The sequence below is a fragment of the Pristiophorus japonicus genome, chromosome 3, assembly GCF_044704955.1.
Source record: "Pristiophorus japonicus isolate sPriJap1 chromosome 3, sPriJap1.hap1, whole genome shotgun sequence".
Lineage (NCBI taxonomy): Eukaryota > Metazoa > Chordata > Chondrichthyes > Pristiophoridae > Pristiophorus > Pristiophorus japonicus.
This window is the reverse complement of record NC_091979.1, coordinates 107,038,344-107,060,259: the sequence shown is the minus strand read 5'-3', so window position 1 is coordinate 107,060,259 and position 21,916 is coordinate 107,038,344. Positions and strand designations below refer to the sequence as shown.

Genomic DNA, 21,916 nt, shown 5'->3' with positions numbered 1-21,916 from the left:
ACACAGAAGCTGAAGCAGAAGATCAGGAAGCCGTCAGTCCAGATATTCTCCATCAACTTCAGGAGGAGGATGAGCTGGACAATGAAGGGCAGCAGGAAGACCCCGATGATGAGATAGTTACATTGCAACTGGAGCCGGTGAACCCCCTGAGGACGCCAAGCCCTTTATTGAGTGATACAACTGACGCGACATTTCATGGGATAGAGTCTGAGGCTGCGGATCCCAGTGGGTTGCAGCAAACCACACCTGGGAGACGGCCGAGGAGGGCGGGAAGGAGAGCTGAAATGTAGAATGCACTTATTTATGCACTGCAATTACATTTGTAAATGTGACCTGTGTGACGTGTATGTGTCCACCACAGCAAAAGGACCCTCTCTTCAAAAATTCTATTTTCATCTTTGCAGAGGAAGATGTCACAGATCAACCGAGAAAGGTCACAAAATTTTTAAATTAAAGTTAAGTAAAACTGTACAAATGTTTAATAAACCTAATTATTTTATTACAATAGGACAGATCATGGGAATGCGTAGGGAGAGCATTGAACTAACCAGATCGCTCCTGGCCACCATGGGTGGGATGAGGGTAGAATTAGCAGGACTGTCAGTAGAAGTAGTAACACTGTCTGGAGGAATGGGAGCACTGTCGAGACAGATGAGGGAGAGGATGACAGAGATGACAGATTAGGAAAAGGGCAGGTGCAAAGAGACCTGGGTGTCATGGTACATCAGTCATTGAAGGTTGGCATGCAGGTACAGCAGGCGGTTAAGAAAGCAAATGGCATGTTGGCCTTCATAGCGAGGGGATTTGAGTACAAGGGCAGGGAGGTGTTGCTACAATTGTACAGGGCCTTGGTGAGGCCACACCTGGAGTATTGTGTACAGTTTTGGTCTCCTAACCTGAGGAAGGACATTCTTGCTATTGAGGGAGTGCAGCGAAGGTTCACCAGACTGATTCCCGGGATGGCGGGACTGACCTATCAAGAAAGACTGGATCAACTGGGCTTGTATTCACTGGAGTTCAGAAGAATGAGAGGGGACCTCATAGAAACGTTTAAAATTCTGACGGGGTTAGACAGGTTAGATGCAGGAAGAATGTTCCCAATGTTGGGGAAGTCCAGAACCAGGGGACACAGTCTAAGGATAAGGGGGAAGCCATTTAGGACCGAGATGAGGAGGAATTTCTTCACCCAGAGAGTGGTGAACCTGTGGAATTCTCTACCACAGAAAGTTGTTGAGGCCAATTCACTAAATATATTCAAAAAGGAGTTAGATGAAGTCCTTACTACTCGGGGGATCAAGGGGTATGGTGAGAAAGCAGGAATGGGGTACTGAAGTTGCATGTTCAGCCATGAACTCATTGAATGGCGGTGCAGGCTAGAAGGGCCGAATGGCCTACTCCTGCACCTATTTTCTATGTTTCTATGAGGGAGGGGATGTCGGAGATGAGGGAGGGAATGTCGGAGATGAGGGAAGGGCTGTCAGAAATGAGGGAGGGAATGTCGGAGGCAGCTGATGCAGTGTCAGGTCAAATTAGGGAGGGAATGTTGGAGATTAGGGAGGGAATGTCGAAGATTAGGGTGGGAATGTTGAAGGCAGCTGGTACAGTGTGGGGACAGATTAGGGAGGGAATGTCGGAGATAGCTGCTGCAATAAGTGGACACACCCAGGCTGTCATTGCCCAACAGCAATTGGCAGCATCAACTGCTGACACTCACTTTCCAATCCCCAGACCAAAGTCAGGTAGTGTGCTGGGGGTTCACCCACAGGCTGAAGAACAATGTTGTCTGCTAGATCTGTGTCCAACCCCACCAAAAACAAATGCGCCTTCGCGCAGAAAGCAGAAAAAACCTTGAGTCATGGTGAGGAAGCAGAAGTCTGAGACAATGGGCACGGGTAGGAGTAGAGGAAACAACAGGGGCAATAGGGGCGCACATCGCTAAGCTCTTTGAATAAGGGGGAGGAGAGATAGCTGCAGCTAGAGTTTGTTTGTTGCAGCTACTTGTTGTTTTCTTCATTGAAAAGTTTAAAGTTTGATACAAAATTTTTAAATTAAAGTTAAGTAAAACTACAAATGTTTAATAAACCTAATTATTTTATTACATTTAAGCAGAATCCTGCACATTATTTTTTGAATTAAAGCAATATAAACTGTAATAACACAAGAGTCCTGTTATTATAAACTGCCTTGGGTGTGTACCCGATCTCTTTTATTCCCATTTCGGATAAGAACATGATCCGACTTCCTGTATTGCCCACATGACATCAGACAGTGGCGCCCTCTGGTGTCAGGTGACCCCAAGCATAAATATATTACAACATCCCCCTTTCAAGATCTTAGTATCAGTCACTTTACAAGACAAGACAATCTGGGGCTTTCCGCTCACGAGTTGATTGTCTCAGTTCAATATTAGTGCTAGGTGAACATTCTAAGTCACTTGTGACTGGAGGTTGAGTACAGTGCTGGTGGGAATGGTAATAACAGCATCAGAGACTGAAGGTCCGGGGTCAGGAATGACAACAGAGGCCTCTGGTGAATGAACGATAGTTGGTGGGTCACTGACTGGATCTTCCTCAAATGGTTCCAGGTCATCTGAGTGCCACAGTGTTACCTGGTCAACATGTTTTCTGAATGTTTGGCCATCCTTGAGCACAACAATGAACACTCTATTACCCTCCTTAACTGTAACAGTACCAGCGATCCATTTTGGACATCGACCATAGTTCAGTACAAACACTGGATCATTGGTAGAGATATCTCGTGACACAGTAGTACGATCATGATACAATTGCTGACTTTGATGTCTGTTTTCAACACAATCATTCAAATCAGGATGAACAATTGAAAGCTTGGTCTTGAGATTTCTTATCATCAGTAGTTCAGCAGGGGAAACACCAGTAGCAGTATGAGGTCTTGTCCTATAACTGAGCAATACACATGACAAACGAGTTTGAAGTGAACCCTGAGTTACACGTTTCATACTTTGTTTGATAGTTTGAATAGCACGCTCTGCTTAACCATTAGAAGCAGGTTTGAATAGAGCTGACCGTACATGTTTAATACCATTGAGTTTCATGAACAGACTTGCACTCGCGTCCAGCTCCATTGATACAGGCACGCCATTCAGCCTCACATTAACAGTTATCGGCTGGCTCTTTGATGAGAACAAATACAAACTATGCACTTACTCCTCAGGTTGTGTATCAAAGTCAACACTGGACTGGTTATCATCAACAATATGATGAGCAGCAGCAGCAGCACGCTTGCTCAGTTGTGGGCACATTTTCTGGAGATGTCCCACTTTTGAACAGCCATTACAGGAGTGTTGTTTAAACTAACACTGATGAGGCTGATGATTGCCCCCACATCGCCAACAGGGTCAACTCAGCTTCGTACCAGTTATCGGGCTCTGAGCAGCTACAGGTTTCACGTAAACAGTTGACTTGGCCCTGCCATGAGTAGCTTTGCCAGAAGATGACACAATCTTGTTTACAGTACCTGACAAGCCTGCCGTGGAGCTCCGACCTTTGGATGATATCTGTCTCAAGTTCTCATCAGTTGTCAAGTTTCTCTTCGGCCAATAATTTCCGAAGAATCACATCATGGTTGATGCCTATTACGAAAAAGTCTCTCAACATGTCTTCCAGTGTGTTCCTGAACTTACATGACTCAGCAAGACGTCGTAGGTCGGCGATGAATCCCGACACATCCGGGCCCTCAGCACGGACATGCATGTAGAAGCGATAGCGTGAGATGATGATCCCTTCCTTCGGCTTTAGATGATCACGCACCAAATCACACAATTCCTCGTAAGACTTGGCAATTGGACGTAAAGGCGAGAGAAGGTTCGTCATGATGCTGTAAACCTTCTGACCACAGACGGTGAGGAGAACCGCCTGCGACGGACTACATCAGCCTCCCCCTCCATTTTGTTGGCAACAAAATATTGATCCAGGCGGTCGACAAAATCCGCCCAATCCTCGCCATCCATGAATTCGTACAGAATTCCAATAGTGCCCATTGTAAATAAGAAAGTTCTTAGTTTACCTCGTCGCCAATGTAATAACACAAGAATCCTGTTATTATAAATTGCCTCGGGTGTGTACCCGATCTCTTTTATTCCCACTTCGGAGAAGAACAAGATCCGACTTCCTGTATTGCCTGCATGACATCTGACGGTGGCACCCTCTGGTATCAGGTTACCCCAAGCATAAATATATTACATAAACCAACACATTACGTACATTATCATATACATTACTTTTTGAATTAAAGCAATATAAACCAACACAACATTACGTACATATGATGTACATTATTTTTTCATACTAACAGGTGCAAAGAGTCAACACTGTCGGACCATTTAGCCTTCAGCAGCAAAGTGATCACGGATTAGCCACTGACACAAGTCTCTAGTTATGGCTATAGGTGCACGAGGCCACCTACTCCTCCGCCGTCCTGCAGGTTGAGATGGTGGCATAGGTTCGTCCTCCTCCTCCTGCTGTTGCTGCGGGTCCTCCTCTCATCCTCCTGCTGCTCTTCCTCCTCCTCGACCTTGTTGTCAGCCTCCTCGTCCTCCTCTTCCCCCCACCCCCCCTCCCCTCAGGAGGATCTTCAATGTCCAGGGCCTCATGATGGCCAAGTTGTGCAACATGCAGCATATGACAGTGAACTGACCAACATGGTAAGGGGCCTATTGCAGGTAGCCTCCAGAGTGGTCCAGGCATCGGAAACGCTGCTTCAGTATGCCAATTGTCCGCTCTATGATGCTCCGTGTCATTATGTGCGACATGTTGTACCGATGCTCTGGCTCAGTGCAGGGATTGCGTAGGCGAGGGGGGTCATAAGCCAGGTGGCGAGCCCGTACCCATTGTCCCCGAGCAACCAGCTGTGCCCTTCTGGCAGCTCCTGATACATGATAGATATAATGCTCTCGCGTAGGATGAAAGCATCATGGATGCTACCTGTGTATTTGGCATCCATTGCCAGCGACGAGCTACACATTTAGGGTATGGAATCCTTTCCTGTTGCGATAAACCTCAGATTCGTCCAAAGGTGCTCTCAAGGCCACGTGAGTACTGTTGATTGCAACCTGTACCTTGGGGAAGCCAGCAATTCTGGAGAACCCCACAACCCTGCCTCGCATTGCCTGCATGGTCATAAGGAAATTGCTGAACTGATCTCTTTTGGTATACAGTGCAGAGTCACCTGTCAAATGCAGCAATGTGTGGCGTGCTGCAAGATGCAGCATATGTCCCCAGTTGCTGCTTGAAATGAGCCAGAAGCATAGAAGGCAAGTGCTGCAGTGACCTTCACTTCCACAGGTAGGGCAGCCCTCCTGCCACTTCTTGGCTGTATGTCTGACCTGATTAGCTGGTAGATCTCGGTCACAACCTCCTTTCTAAATCGCAGCCTGCGAATGCAGTCTGCCTCACTGAGGTGTAGGTTTGAGCGCCTGTCCCTGTAGATTCGATCAGGGTATGGCATCTTCCCCATCAATCCCCAAGTGATCTGGTTTATGAGAGGACGGCGTTGTCGTAGCTGTCGCCTCCATATGCCATGCATGTAAACCAACCTTACTATATGAGGCATAGTAAAATGTGCACCCATAATTATTATTCGTAACTTTGTTATTCTTGTTATTGTGAGACTTACTGAAGCACAGCACACACACCTTTGCTGGGTGACGCCCTAGCAGAACAGACCACACCCTGGTCTGCGCGCATGCACAACACTAAGCTCTGTCTCTATGGCAACGCAATGCACAGAGATTTATGGCACTTTAATTATAGCTTGTGCCGAAATGCCTATGTTTGCTGCTGTGTTGTGCCATCTTCGCTGCATAGTTCGAGGTGCATGCTGGCAGGATCGCTCCCTCAGCCGGACAGAAACACAGGAGCTCGGCATTTGGATTCCACCTGCCCCCGCTGCGCTTCTTTACAAGCTGAGCCCGGGGCCAGAGGTGGAATCCAAGTGCCGAGCTCCTGTGCTTGTGTCCAGCCAAGGAAGCGATCCTTCGGCCGGCCAGCACTCCTCCGGCCCGTCCCTGTTACCCTGTGAGCAGAGATTCAGTGGTGTGGTGGGGTGGAATCACAATGTGCCCATTCTCAAGAACATTCTGTGGGGAAAAATGAACTTTCCGAGTTATTTTCCGAGTTCCCTCTGCAAAAATCATCATGAAATCGTGTTTTAAATTGTCTTCTTCCCTCGCTCCAAAAGCTCAGAAATATGCTCAGCGCCGATTTCCTTAAGTTAATGTAGGGTTTTTCTGATCGGTATTAAGGCCACTGTGCGCCACCCTGAAAAAAATCGTTGTTGGTGAAAATCGGTTAAAGGGTCAGTTTTCAACCAGACGGCACCAAAAAATCTTGCTTCCAAAAAATTGCTGCTGACAGTCGCCGCTGGCGTACAAACTTTGAGGAAAATTGCAAAATCATGATTGCTCAAAAAAAATCAGAGGATGCCAAAAAAACGGCGCCCAATGGTGGCAAAAATAGAGCCCATAGAATTTGATATTGCAAACAGCAATTCCACATTTAAAAGGATTCTCTTGTTTAGCAAAATCCCAGCCAAGAAATTTATGCAGTTTTGTATTGGCATTTATCCTGCCTGTTGTCAAAATGGCCATGATTATTGTTCCTCCAGTACATACAGCACATCAGTGAAGCTGGAGTTAGCGGCATAGGAACAGGAGTAGGCCATTCAACAATGGTCGCTTTAACCTGCATGGCTGCGCAGTGCTCTAGGGGTCCCGCGCAGCCAGTAAGCCAGCTTTTAAATTGAGAAAAATGCACGTGCAGAATTTTGAATGAGCCGCACAGCCCCTTTAGCAGGGAACACTGCCATTCAGCCCTTCGAGCCTTTTCCGCCATTCAATTATAGCACGGGTATCAAACATACATACAGTTTAATTTGGCTCGCGTTACTGTGCTGCAGGTTGCCATATGTCCAAGAATGGGAAAAGAAATGAGCAGAAGTGCTCCTCCTGGCCCACAAAGAAAGTTTAACACTCCACTCCCCCCTTCCTACAGTTACCCAAGTGCAGACGTGCAGCCAAAGGCCATCCGATTTTTCGCTGGCTGGCAGTGTCTTCCTGCCCAATTTTTGCCCATACCGGGCGGGAATTTGGTAAGCGGCAGCTTAATGAAGCTTGGCGGTAAAATGGCTGTGGCCTCATTCTGCCATGAGCAGGCAGGAAATGAACTCAACAGCAGGGTTTCCCGTGAAACCCGCTGCAGGTTAAAATCCACCTCAGTGTATTTATTTAGTTGATATAAACTCTAGTATTATTGGGCCCAAGTTTCCCCAGGAGTTGCTTCGATTTTTTTGGAGCAACTAGATTTTTTTTGAGTAACTTAAAAATTGCAATTCTCCCCATTTAAGTTGCTCCAGTGTAAGTGAGTTAGCTAGGTTTTTTTTTACTTGTTTTTTTTCCCAAAAGTGGGCATTACCAGTCACTTACGCTTGTTTTGGCCATTTAAGCAAGTTTAGCCAGCTAAAACTTACTCCAAACTAAGTTAGGCCAGAGTAATTGGCCACTTTTGTACATTCTGAAAAACCCTGCTGTGAATTAAGAGATCAGCGCAGGTAGCCTCCAAATGACAGTGTTATGATAGGAATGCTATTTTTTTTTTAAATCCCAAGCAGCGAGACTGGACAGGGCGTAGGTGCTTATCAGCCTGATTAAACTGAGTATATTTTTAGTAAAGATAGCTGGATATTAAAGTACTGGAAAATCTTTGAAGATTCTTTTCTTCCCCCGCAGGGTCAAAACTCTTCCCCTCCCTCCACCGCCGGATCAAAACTTTTGCCCTTCCCCACCGCCGGATCAAAACTCTTCCCCTCCACCCCACGCCCCCCATCAAAACTCTTCCCCCCACCAGCCTGCCTCTTGTAGCCCTCAGCGCAGGAAGGCAGCGGCCGGCCTGTGCAGCAGGCCACTCGGCCCGGGATAGAGACGGCGAGCATCGGTCCCTCCCACACAGCCTGCATCACACACTCTCAGATTCTGGGGGCTAGGAGTTACAGCGCATGCGCGCACACTCTAGCGCGCATGTGCAGAGGTCCCGGCCCCGAATCCAGTTGCCACGCTACACCACCATGGAGGAGAGGCTGGGGAGCGGCCAAACTCGGCCCGAAGATTTTTGGTGCCCTTGGAGTTCTACAAAAGCGGGGCACCTCTGGTGAGTGTGTTAAAAATCTGTACTGGCCAAATTTGGGTCCATAAGAACTACCAAATAGTTCTACAGTACCTTTGGTAGCCCTAATAATACTAGAGTTCTGATGAAGGATTATCGACCTGAAACGTTAACTATGTTTCTCTCTCCACAGATGCTGCCTGACCCACTGAGATTTCCAGCATTTTCTTTTTTTATTTCAAATTCCAGCATCCGCAGTACTTTTCTTTTTAATACTAGAGTTTATATCAACTAAATAAATAATAAGTATCTACAGGTAATAAGTATCCACAGCTACATGGGAGTGGAGTTGCTTGCTTAACAAAAGCAAAGCACCCTATATAGGCTACAGAAAAGCAAAACATCACAAACAGTAGTTATGTCCCAGAAGTAGGAGAATTCAATACGCATTATGATCAAACTATCATATTAAAGATGCACCACCAAAGTCTTGTTCCTGAACACAGGTTAGTAGCAAATAAAAACATGAGAAAAATAAACAACTTTGAGATTAGAACATAATATAAAGTATAACATGAGCAAAAATCATTCAGCTCATCAAGCCTGCTCCTTCAAATGGGCCATTTACAATTTCGACTGTCATTGACTCCAGGCAACATTTTTTGGACTCTGAAGAGAGAAAAAACCTCAGGTAAGACTTCCACGAAGAGAGTACTCTGTGAGCTGTCTCCCTTGTGAATAGGTTTGTGTTCAGGAATGTTTTTAGACGTTAACATTTTTCATAAACAGGAAAGAAAGTGAAGCCAGAAATCACAGAAATAGCTAAATACAAGAATTGCCAATATTTTACAAAATGCAAATACAAGAGCTTAAGCTGCTAATTAATTTTCACTTGAGCTGGAACAAAAATTTGATTTTGATAGATGTCAGTAATGAAGAATGACACCTCATATGTGAACAAAGGGAGCTATGTTTTGAACATCCCTAGTAATTAATATATCTGTATTTCAAAGACTTAGTTGACTTTTGACAAAAAAATCCTTCAAAGCTTCCTAAGGTAATATTGCTAATTCAAAAAAAAATTGCCATTGATGTCTCTATTTTTATTTGAAATTCTGCATCTTATAGCCTAACTCTAATTACATAATAATCTGTTCTTGTGTAAATCAAAACAATTGTTAGTACAGAGAGCAAAAATAGAGTCTACTTACATCAAAAAAGGCTCCTGCATGCTCTAGGATTAGTTGGCTGGAGTCAGGTTTGTTTTTGCAGTACGTGACATACATTTGGAATTTGTCTGCCTGTGCAGAAATAAACCAAACAACAAATTAGATATAGGTACGAGAGAACAGTAAGGTTTTTGTGCACATTATGTGGAGAGAAAGTCAAACCAATACCGAATATCTACTTAATTTGCAATGAGGTACATCGCCTGAAGAGAACACTCAAAACGATCTCAATTCAGCCTCTGTACCACCATCCTACTGGAAGATAATTTCTGCACTCAATGTGTGTGTTGAGAGTTATTGAGATTAAGACGATATTTAACATACACACATTTAGAATGAAACAAGACACAAAATCATTATTCTGGTCTGGATTATGTCACTGGCCATAAACTCAATAGCTGTCTGCAGGTCCTGCGCAGGTCGATCACTGGCTTTTCAATCAGACATATCGTGCATTCCCAAAATTTTGAATGAGCCATGCAGTCTGTTAAAGGGACGGCGCACACTAAAGAAAATTAGGGGAAACATTGCCCTGGACCCCTCCGTCCTTGCAAACTACCGCTCATTCCCAACCTTGCTTTCCTTTCCAAAGTCCTTGAACATGCTGTCGCCTCTCAAATTTGTGCCCATCTTTCTCGGAACTCCATGTTTGGATCCCTCCAATCAAGTTTCTGCCCCTACCACAGAATTGAAACAGCTCTTATCAAAGTCACAAATGACATTCTATGTGACTGTGAAAAAGGCCTGAATTTTCTGTACCTAGACGGGTCGGGTGCGTACGGTTGGCGTGGTGTGGCGCGATTCCGTTGCTGCTTCCATCCCGCTGCAGAAAACAACTTTCTGATAATGGGCCCTATTAATTCCATCCTGCGCGTTACTCGGCCCAATTAAATGGTGCAGGTCTGTTGACATCATCCATGATACGTTGTCAGCCGGTAGATTTAAAGGGGCCATGGTCGTATTGCATTTGGAGGTTCATCTAGGAGTGTGCAGGCAGCACACTGGAGGTTTTATTGCTCTAAACTGTTGACGAAATGGCTGCACAGAGGCAGAGGGCTGCACCCAGATTCTCCGATGACTCTCTCCATATCCTTGTGGAGGGAGTGAGAGCCTGCAGGGAGGTCCTCTTCCCTTCCAATGGGCAGAAGAGACAAAAAGAACCTGGCTCCAAATTGCAGAGGAGGTCAACAGCAGGGATGTGTTCAGTGCAGTGTCGCAAACGTTTCAATTATCTCATTAAATCTGGAAAGGAGAGTACAGAGCCACACTCCACTTCATCCTGCTGTGCCCCTCATCACATCCCCATCACTCTGCCTTCCCAACCCAACATCCTTCCTCACACCAACATACCTGCACATTCACCCATCCCTCTCTATCTACATTGTCACATCCCCATCTCACTAGCCACCGCTCACACTCAGCTTCCTAATGCAATCATACCAACTGACAACACGCAAGGATCCCTCTTGGCATTGCCACCCCAATCCATCATAGTCTCCCTCCAAAGATGTAACCCATCCATTCCTTACTCATTCTATCACTTTCACTCAAACTTCTTTTCTTTCCCTCCTTGTAGGAGAAGAGAGTGCACAATCAGAGTGAGAGGGAGAGAACTGGAGTTGTGTCCCTGTCGAGGAAGGATGTCAGTGTAGACGTGTGTCCTCATGCTAGCAGGGAAGAGTGGGTGGCCCATGAGAGGGATGACAGTGAGAGGGAAGAGGGAAGTGTGGGCTCCTCTCAATGTGCTTACACTTCTCCCCCGATGCCATCCCCAGTCCCAGTTGGCTCCTTGGTTCGCGATAGCTAAGTCTGGCTCTGCACAGTCGCAGGAGGAGCAGGAGGAGTTGGCGGGGCCATCAGAGGCTCCAAAATCTAGAGGATGCCCACCAAGTGTCTAAGCAGTCACAGCAGGGTAGTGAGCAGGCTACCTTTACCTCTGCTGAAGCCTTAGGGGTAGCACCCTGTAGAAGCATGCGGAAGAGAGAGGTGACACGCAAGTAGATTCACAACGGTAGCCATTTGGGTGTTTTAGTCAATGTTAGTGACAAGATTGTGTTAATGTATTGTCAACCATTAAAATCTTTATTTTCATCACTTTGCCATCTTGGACACATTTGTGTGCACCTTTGGAAATGGCTTAATGAGTTACAGTGACTGGTGAGACATAAAAGAACCTCCAGCAATGGTGGTCAGTGTGAAAGGAATGGCTTGGTTATTGTAGGGATCCCTTTATGGTGTTGCAATGGTGTGGTGCCAACCTGGTGAGCATGTGGCAGCCATATGGTTGTACAGCATAAGGTTAAGTAAATCTGGACATGATGAGGCCATCCCTGGCCTCCGGGTAGCAATGTGCTCATGTGCTGAAGTCCTTTGTCTTGTGCAGCATCAGGTGATTGCTCAGAAGATTGGTGTTGCACTTGTTGGTGCTGCTGGAGTGCCTGGTGCTGCGGGTATTGGGGCTGATCGTGGTCCGATTCTGAGGACCTAGGTGAGACAGTATAAACAGCACCCATGTTGATGGAATAGATGGCAGGTGAAGTAGAGATGACAGAAGCAATCTGTCAATGGTGAGAGAGGTTCTTCCAATGAGATGACACTGGATGGAGACTTTGCTGGAAAGACTAGCAGCCTGCAGAAAGTTACATCTGTGGTGGCAACATAGACAGCAACAGCTTCTGCCTGAGGAAAGTGATCATTTGTAAGGTTGGAGCTTTTAGAGTATATTTGATGCTGTCAAGTAATCAGCTGAAGCAATGGCCACTCAACTCCCACCTCAGGTTGACCAACATGGTTCCCGAACCGTGTGAATCCCGTGGCCCTACAGGGAAATGTGAAATGCAGGGGGGAAAAGGCTCTTAACTGTCTGACAACAAGCTTATATTGATTTCAACTAGGTCGCCTGCCTCACCGACAAACACGCCCGAGGGAAAGGTATGTGGGGTCGGGATGATGGCCGGTTCCCGACCCGTTGAGGATATAACGAGCATGGTGGATAGAGGTGTATCGATGGATGTGGCGTATTTAGATTTCCAAAAGGCATTCGATAAGGTGCCACACAAAAGGTTACTGCAGAAGATAAAGGTACACGGAGTCAGAGGAAATGTATTAGCATGGATAGAGAATTGGCTAGCTAACAGAAAGCAGAGAGTCGGGATAAATGGGTCCTTTTCGGGTTGGAAATCGGTGGTTAGCGGTGTGCCACAGGGATCGGTGCTGGGACCACAACTGTTTACAATATACATAAATGACCTGGAAGAGGGGACAGAGTGTAGTGTAACAAAATTTGCAGATGACACAAAGATTAGTGGGAAAGCGGGTTGTAGAGGACACAGAGAGGCTGCAAAGAGATTTAGATAGGTTAAGCGAATGGGCTAAGGTTTGGCAGATGGAATACAATGTCGAAAATGTGAGGTCATCCACCTTGGAAAAAAAAACAGTAAAAGGGAATATTATTTGAATGGAGAGAAATTACAACATTCTGCGGTGCAGAGGGACCTGGGGGTCCTTGTGCATGAATCCCAAAAAGTTAGTTTGCAGGTGCAGCAGGTAATCAGGAAGGCGAATGGAATGTTGGCCTTCATTGCGAGAGGGTAATGGAGTACAAAAGCAGGGAGGTCCTGCTGCAACTTTATAGGGTATTGGTGAGGCCGCACCTGGAGTACTGCGTGCAGTTTTGGTCACCTTTCTTAAGGAAGGATATACTAGCTTTGGAGGGGGTACAGAGATGATTCATTAGGCTGATTCCGGAGATGAGGGGGTTACCTTATGATGATAGATTGAGTAGACTGGGTCTTTACTCGTTGGAGTTCAGAAGAATGAGGGATGATCTTATAGAAACATTTAAAATAATGAAAGGGATAGACAAGATAGAGGCAGAGAGGTTGTTTCCACTGGTTGGGGAGACTAGAACTAGGGGGCACAGCCTCAAAATACGGGGGAGACAATTTAAAGCCGAGTTGAGAAGGAATTTCTTCTCCCAGAGGGTTGTGAATCTGTGGAATTCTCTGCCCAAGGAAGCAGTTGAGGCTAGCTCATTGAATGTATTCAAATCACAGAAAGATAGATTTTTTAACCAATAAGGGAATTAAGGGTTACGGGGACGGGCGGGTAAGTCGAGCTGAGTCCACGGCCAGATCAGCCATGATCTTATTGAATGGCGGAGCAGGCTCGAGGGGCTAGATGGCCTACTCCTGTTCCTAATTCTTATGTTCTTATGTTCTGACTTTTGCAAATTTGTCACCTGACCTGCCTCCAATTATGCCCGCACAGACCCCAGAAAATTCCAGACAAAGGTAAATTATCCCTCTTGGCCTTCTGGACCTGTCTTCAGCTTTTGACAAAGTTGACCGCACCTTATTTTCAAATCCCTCCATAGTCTCGCCCTTCCCTATCTGTAATCTGCCTTGAGCCCCACATCCCTCCGAGATATCTGCGCTCATCCAATTCTGGCCTCTTGGGCATCCCCGATTTTCATTTCTCCACAGATGGCGGCCGTGCCTTCAGCTACCAAGGCCCTAAGCTCTGGAATTCCCTCCCTAAACCTCTCTACCTCTCTTTCCTCCTTTAACATTCTCCTTAAAATCTATCTCTTTGACCATGCCCTAATATCCCCTTAAGTGGTTCGGTGTCAAATTTTGTTTGGTAACGCTCCTGTGAAGCACCTTGGGATGTTTTACTGTGTTAAAGCTGCTATATAAATACAAGTTGTTGTTGTTGTTTTAAAACAATCATATAAATAAATGAAATGAATCATGTCAGCTGGACCTCTGCGGACTATTGTCTTCATCATCAGTGAAACCATATTGGTCCAGTACCTCACACAAGTAAAAATCTGAAATCATTAAACAGGTTTTTTTTTAGCTTTAATATAAAAATATTTAACTCACCCAAGTGACAAAGCAGTGGCCTACGTCTTCCGGCAGCTGTTCATATTTCTCCAGTTCTTTCAGAAAGATACTGAAAAAAAAACATAGTTTGAATTATACAGTAAGCACACTGTCCCTCTAATTCTGTGCCTTTCGAGGTTTACACCTTTTGTGTACGTATTTCTGTGTCTGGTCAGAGTGTCATTCAAATAAGAAATCTATGAGCTTTGACAAACTAACTTTTTTCAAGAAAATAATTAACTGAAACTGGGAGGGGGGGATGGTGTTCCAAGGCAATGACACAATATTTAGGCATAAATCATATTATAAATTGCAAGTGTATGGTTCGAGCAGGTCATAATCTTTACTTTGGTCAAGACTGAACCAGATACGTTATTTTAAAAAAATGTTCTATTTTTGAAAGTTGTGACACACTGGTCTAGAAATTGGATCATAGCGTGCCCACTTTACATGCGTAAAACTGGCAGCTAAGGGTCCAACGTGGTGTGTGCATTCTCATCCCGTGCAGCACACCATATTGGTTCGGACTCCTCCATAGACATCCAGGGGCTGAAATTGCCCCTTTTTATACCGCGTTAGTAACTCCGGAGGCGCTAACGAGGCGCAATGAAGTTTTCGCCCAGGCGAGGGAGGTGATTGCGCCTCCCGGGAAATTGCCCCGGAGGTTTGGGGGGGCGATGTGCCGGTTGTGCCATACCCAGCGATTTGCGTCCCAGGCTGGCGCACGCCCGCGATGATGTCATCGGGCATGCGCGCCGACCCCTTACCGTCCCACATTGACCCCTTTGCGCTCCGCGGGGGAAATTGCCTCGTGGGCTGCGAGGATGGCGCCGGCCAATGTCATCGGCATCTGTTGGCGGTGCGCCCCTGAAAGGTGAGGCTTTTGTGCTTCAGGCCAGCATGTTTTATTGTCGGCTGACTCTTCTGTCAGCCCGACAATGGCGGCCCTCGCGACGATTGGCCCGCCATCATGCAGCCTGGCACTCCGTTATGGGTACCGGGCTGCTGGCCCAATGGATTGCCTCCCTGGTGGCTCAGTGGCAGCCACCAAAGGGCCTGCAGAGTTTGCAGGGGCCCTCCCCTTTAAATGAAGGAGAGGGCATTGTAGCGCATCTGGAGCATCCGTGTAGCGCTGTGCTCCTGAGCCCCGGGAGCGCCCGTCCAAGGATGTGCTGCACCGGAGACAGCGCTCCACTCCCTTGGAGGGGCGCACGTGCCCAATTCCATGGTGGGGGTGGGATGTCTGGGCCGGGCAATAAATGTCCCGGCCCGGAAGTTTACAACCCCCGATTGAGGCGTGGGGCAATTTCGGCCCCCCAGGGTGTGTGCTTCAATCTGACGTTAGTCCCATTGCATATGTAAATCAGGGATCTAGAGGGGCCTGCTTACTGTTCCAGGCCTCTTTGCAAAATTGGATTGCGAATGACCCCAGTGTGCATGCTACAATCTGTTTCTTCAAGCTCTCAGCAGCCAAATCAGTGATCCTTAAAGAGACCACTGGAGGCTGCCACTTTTAAACTATGTTTTAAGTTTTTTACTTGCCTTATTGTGGAGCCAGGAGGAGCAGGAGTGCTTCTTCCAGCTGCACATTAAAACCGCTTGTCCCCCTCCACCACCACCACCCTGTCGCTTGCCACTCCTGTACTAATGAAGCCGGGAGACCTATTTTCCATAGCCCTGCCATGGGCCTCATTAAGTGCGGCACATGTGCTGCACCAGGATCGTGCCCCAGGTAGGGTGCAATCCAATTGTTAGGGCACTGACTTACAATTATGCTCAAACTACTGCTCCTTGACTGTGGGAAAATCCAAGCACCACACGACAGTTGGAAGAATGCCTTGTGTCACGTGTGCATTTATGGACCACAGAATCAAGTGGCAACAAAGAGTTTAGTGGGTTCATTGTTGGAGTGGTTTACTAATTTACTCATATATGAGCCTAGACAGTGAGTGTTGGCAGACAACTTTACCACAGGGGGAACACAGCCAAGTCTGGTGCTGACCTCACACAGATCTATAGACTCACTTCCACCAGGGTCGATAAGAAAACAAATCCAGGTCAATTTTCTTTCCCTAACCCAGGGGTGCTTAGGCTAATGTTAGTGCCTGTTCCATCACATCAGCTAAGATCAGCTGACCTCACATATTTTGGGGATCAGCCCATGTACATTCTTGGTCTGTATGGCTCAACTTCTCACCAGGTAAATTTGCTAAGCGTTGTGGCAAATCAGTGACATTGGAATGTTTAAGACTGCGAGCACTGGAATGAAGTTTGACTTTAGCTCACACAGTAGTTTGTTCTTCTTTAAAGTATATTAAGAATTCAACGAATCTTAATATAGACATGAACACAGAGGGCTGGATTTTGGGCTTTTTGGATTTTGGGGCATTAATCACAACGAGGCGTTAAAGTTAGCGTCTGAAAATAGTTCGCGCCTTCGACTGCAAGTTTTGTTGAAAATATAAGTTGGAGGAGTGTCGGCGTTTAGTCAGGTGTTGCACAATGGACTTTGTGCGCCCAAGCTGAAACTTGCAGCGTGACATTTTTTTTCCTGGGCGCAAATGCTAATGCAGGGCACCTCACTTCAACCACTTCTGCAGAGATGGAGGAGCAGGAAGGAAGGCAGCGTGTCAGGCACTTCTGTAATGAGACGAGTGAGGCCTTAGTCCATGCAGTGGAGAGGAAGTGGTCCTCACTCCATCTTGCTGGGGGAGCCACACCACTCCCTCCTGTATTTAAGTGGCTGTGGAGGGACATAGCACAGGAGGTCTCTGCTGCAGACACTGTGCCCAGAACTGGGACACAATGTCGAAAAAAGTTCAACGACCTTACTAGAATCGTCAGGGTGAGTACCATTCACTTTTATGTATGCCTACTTTCCTTCTAACATGAATCTCACTCATTATGTGAAGTTTTTTGTGCATATGGTCCCTCTCAAAAGTCTTGCTGTCCATAGGGTGGGTTTCACAGGGCTTTCAAAAGCCCTGAGGGACAACAGCCTGCATTGTCAGGAAGGTGATACAAAAGGCATTGGCTAATCGTTCCCCTACTGTCACCAAGCAAGCACTCTGTGCTTGGGAGTGAAAAACCAAGTGACATAGGAGGTTACATCAAGGGGCTTAGGGCACAGAAAGAGAGAGCAAGAGCTTTGCTCGAGGGGCTTGAGTGTGGGCTTGTCCTCATCATCATCTTCCTTATTATTTTCATCATCATTATCATAGTCAATGAAGAAGAACACTCTTCCCTGTCGCCGCTCATCATTATCATCTTCCTCTGCCCCCTATTGCTATGATAGTTTTGCAGAAAAGGAGACATAAGCTATGAATGGGTGACTATTGCCCCCTTGGAATTAAGACAGAAAAGGGGTGGAAAGTTCTGGCTGTGTGTTGTTTCCCAGAGATGCCATGGCAACTGTCTAGGTCTGCACTGACTAAGTCTCCGCCTGCACTGTCTCACCAATCTTTCCATCTCCCACTGCTTGAGCAGAGTGCCTTTCCAACAGTTCTATGGGCCAGACTTTCCATAAAGGCCCTCAACGCCCGATTGCTGAGAAGGACCGCTAATGTTCAGCGAAAAAAGCTGGCGAGAATTTCCATTTTGAAGGTAAAAGTAAGTAGAACTGATCGCCCGGCGAGAAAATGGGCGTTACATACTCATTCTCGGTGGTTTTCTCGGCGGGTAAGTGCAAAGTTAGACAAATGGGTGGTCGTTACCGGAATGGACGGCAAGTAGAAATATTTAGTCCGAGGCTGCGGTTGGGCCTAGGGAGGGGGGGCAAACTTTAAAAAAACATTTTCATTATAAAAAATAAACACGTACAAACCATTCCCAAGAATTGCCGTGTTAATATGTCAAAAAAATAATTAAATAACCTTTAACTTACCATTTTTTTGCAGGGTCCCCCCTTACCGCCCTGTAAAAGCAGTTGAGGCCAAACTTATACCCTGGCGGTTGTTCTTGGCGTTGCACGTGGGCGGTTTGGTCCCGGCGGGCGACTTCAGATGTGGGCAATAACGTTCAAAAACTTACGTGGAATCTCTCGCTGGGCGAAAAACCAGCTGCAACGCCGAGAAAATCGCCGACAATGAAGCCGAAAGTCTGGCCCTGTGACCTGCTATCTTATATCAGGGATGATCCCTCCGGTCCCCAGACTTTCAAGGGCATTGCGTGCACGTGACATTTATGAGGTGTCATCCCATGAACATCGAACAGTTTATCTTCCCTTTGCATTTTTTATTCATTCTCAGGAAAAGGGCATCACTGACAAGGCCAGCATTTAATGCTCATCATTATCAACTGAGTGGCTTACTAGACAACTTCAGAGGGCAGTTACAAGCCAATCATGTTGGCATGGGATTGGAGTCACAGATAGACCAGACTGGGTATGAATGGCAGGCTTTCTTCCCTAAAGTGAACCAGTCATTAGTGAACCAGTTTGGTTTTTACAATATGACAACTTCATGGTCATTTTTTTTTTACAGATACCAGATTGTTATTGTTATATATTTTTTTAAACTGAATTCAAATTCTCAAACGGCTATGGTGGGATTTGAACTCACATTTTCTGGAATATTAGTCCAGGCCTCTGGATTATTAGTCCAATAACATAACCACTAAGCTATTGTTCCCATCTTTGTAGCATTTTATCCAAAAGTGACTGCGGGTTGGACTCATTAAAATGTTGTATTTTTCTTTTCCGCCTCCTTCCAATGTTCAGCTCATTTCTTTAGGTGTTTCTGTCTGTTCCTTCATTTGAAGACATTCTTTAAAAATACCGCAAAATCTCTCGAGCCATCAGTGACCTGACAGTCAATTCTGTGTAGCCATTCAGGACTTACTTGTTATGAAATTCATAAATCTCCTGAATATTTCCAAATATGATATGTTCCTTGTTAATAATACCGGGTGGGATCTCTTCCACTCCACTGGTCATTTCCCAAAAATAGGTCTGAAATGTAATAAATGGGAACAAAATTACATGAATGAGTGGATGGTATGGTGTGAGCTTCTTTCAGATCACAATTCTCAGTATAAGCATATCCACTTCTTTGTATATGGGTGACATTTTGCTGCAGTGTTAGTTTACTAAATCTTACTATTATTTTAACTGATAGTCAGCTCATGTTCCCATTGGCTTACCTCAGTTTCTTGCACACATGTTTACTGTATTTTAAAATCTTTGTAAAAAGAGCTGCTTGCAGACATATGTCAAGTTGAATATTTTGACACCATGTAATCCAGAACGTTATGGAGGCACATTGGTGCAGTCAAATGTCACATTATTCTAAGTTTGGATAAAGTTTCTCTTTATGAATCCTAAACAGCTGGTCCCAAATCCAGCGGAACCATCCGAGAAAAGTTTCCCAAAGGTAGAAAGAAAAAGTGAAGAGGAGGTCATCCTGCATCACCATGTTCAAGAGCAGCATAGACAGAAACCCGAGTCCAGTTTGCCTGTTTCCCATTTCATTTAAGTAATGGTTTGTGGCCTGGGAGCAGGAGAACCTAATAAAATGGAACAACTATAAATTATAAAAGAGCAGCGTAAAAAATTGTTTCTTTGAATTACTTGTCATCAGTTTTAAATATTGAACAGTATGAAGTAGAGGAAGGATGGTGTGCTGGTGTCACACGGTCTTCTTCCTTCTCAACTTATAAATTTGCTCCCATTTTCGGATGTCACTTTCCAAAGAAATACTAAGAAGCATTAATTATTTACAAAGAATACATAAACCGAACAACAATTATTAACAACACTGAAGAAACCCACAAGATGGTTAAATTCAGCTAGTTTTCAACCAGTAACTGAATATCCGGTTTAATGCTGAAATGCTGGGACGCTTTTGTATGGTAGGTTCTGTAATCTATCTCTAATTTTCATTCTACCATCTAATGAAAATGATAAATAGCATCTCCTAGTGTCAGAATACTTTAATGAAGGGTTTTCTTAAGTTCGTAAAGCATATTTTGGCATAGATTGATTCTGTAACCAAGTTGTACAGGTTGAGTGGAAAGCTCCATTCGTAGTCTGCACATTTGTATCAACCTGTCACTGACTATTTCTGGACAGGCAGTTCTGCAGCAATATGGCTGTCCTGTAAACAAGACGTATCTGTAGGTCATAGCTGGATTATCAACACTTATAATGGGCTGGTCTTTCAAGGATTTTGATTTGATTTATTTTCTTTGTATATTAATAATTACAGAAGTGCATTCTTTCTAAGTAATGGGTTATTAAGGGTGCAAGAAACAAATTAATACATGATTGGTTCCAGAGGGCAGTAACTAGTTACCAATGTTTTGGATCCACCCATAATCATTGATAACCTAGTTGTTACTGTCAGGGTCCAAATCAGATTCTAGTTTCATGAGAGACCTCTGCTGCACATGGAAGCACTTTTTAAAAACATTTTAAACAATTCCTTATAAGTGTGCGAGTTGCTTAGGTGGTCCACGGATCCAACGACCCCTCCGACAAGCACTTTCTAAACTCAGTTTGACATCACTATGCAGTTCTATTTCATACAGAGCCAAACCCACGCAGCGTCTGTCTCACATCAGGCCTTCTCAATCTAGTTTGGACACCACTGGAGTTATATTTTCAATATTGCATTACTATGAAGTGGAAATTGCATTCTAAATGATATACATTCAACTCAGAGCACATTAAAGTGTCGCTTAGTGAGAAACTTCATGCCAACTTGAGCAAAAGTTACCACTACAGGATCAAACATATATTAGATAGTCTGTAGGGGAAAAGCAAGTGAATTGCATACCTCAAGACACTCATGTAAATCTCTAACATATGCTTTTTCAGTCTGGAGGAGTTCAGCCATTATAAACCTGGGAAAGAAATGGGGAGAATATTTTGTGTGATTAAAATTTTACACCTCCAGATACTAAAACAAATCTCTAAAAAAACATTTTTAAATCTAAAAGATTTCAAATATTGTGAATCTGGAAATGAAATGGTAATATGATTCTTACATACAAAACCTAGGTATTGATCTTTACTTCTTTGATACATATTGAACAACATAACTGGGAAATCAAGCGTGAGCTTGTATGACGTGCCTCTCAAGCACAAGCCACTGTTGTCCACCATTCTGCCAAATCAAGTACAATACCCTTCCTGATCTTCTCAAACTTTGGCTCACTTAAGCTGGTCTGCTTACGAATGGGCAGCAGCTACCTCTCTCTTTAAATGCTCTTGTTTCAATCAGAGTCTCGGCACAATTTCCTTGTGTGAACAATAGCACATTTACAGCTGGATCGCTGTGAATAAATCTATTTCTGCCCAAAATATGAACCTATTGGAAAGCAGAGCTCTACACCCTGTTACTGTGTTCCATGCAAAGGTAAGATTTTTGTTTCTAAATTTTTCACAATAATAGAGAACTATCCATGGCAGGACTGCTATCCCAGGAGTTATTACTGGAGGCGCATAAGAACAGAGGGGTAGAGTTTCCGCTTGGTTGTGCAGTTTTGTCGGCAAAATTCATCTGAAATCAGTGTAACCGTGCAAAAGACTGCGGTATTTTAAGTGAAAATTAGGTTCAGCGCAAATCGAGTTTCCATGATTAAAAAACACGGCGCTAGAAGCAGGCCCCACCCACAAAACTGGACACGTCCCTGGATGAATTAAACACCATTGGGAGATTTTGCTAAT

General features: G+C 45.1%; 1 protein-coding gene across 1 annotated transcript in view; it reads right to left on the bottom strand.

Annotated features, from left to right (window-relative positions):
- Window positions 1-21,916, bottom strand: part of kalrna (kalirin RhoGEF kinase a) — a 989,478-nt gene that overhangs the window by 325,919 nt on the left and 641,643 nt on the right. Inside the window, exons 25-28 of the mRNA XM_070875649.1 lie at window positions 21,024-21,090; window positions 19,089-19,198; window positions 14,251-14,320; window positions 9,347-9,436 (exon numbers count right to left, since the gene is read on the bottom strand). Coding sequence (XP_070731750.1) covers window positions 9,347-9,436; window positions 14,251-14,320; window positions 19,089-19,198; window positions 21,024-21,090 — 337 coding nt within the window. The remainder of the gene's footprint in view (window positions 1-9,346; window positions 9,437-14,250; window positions 14,321-19,088; window positions 19,199-21,023; window positions 21,091-21,916) is intronic.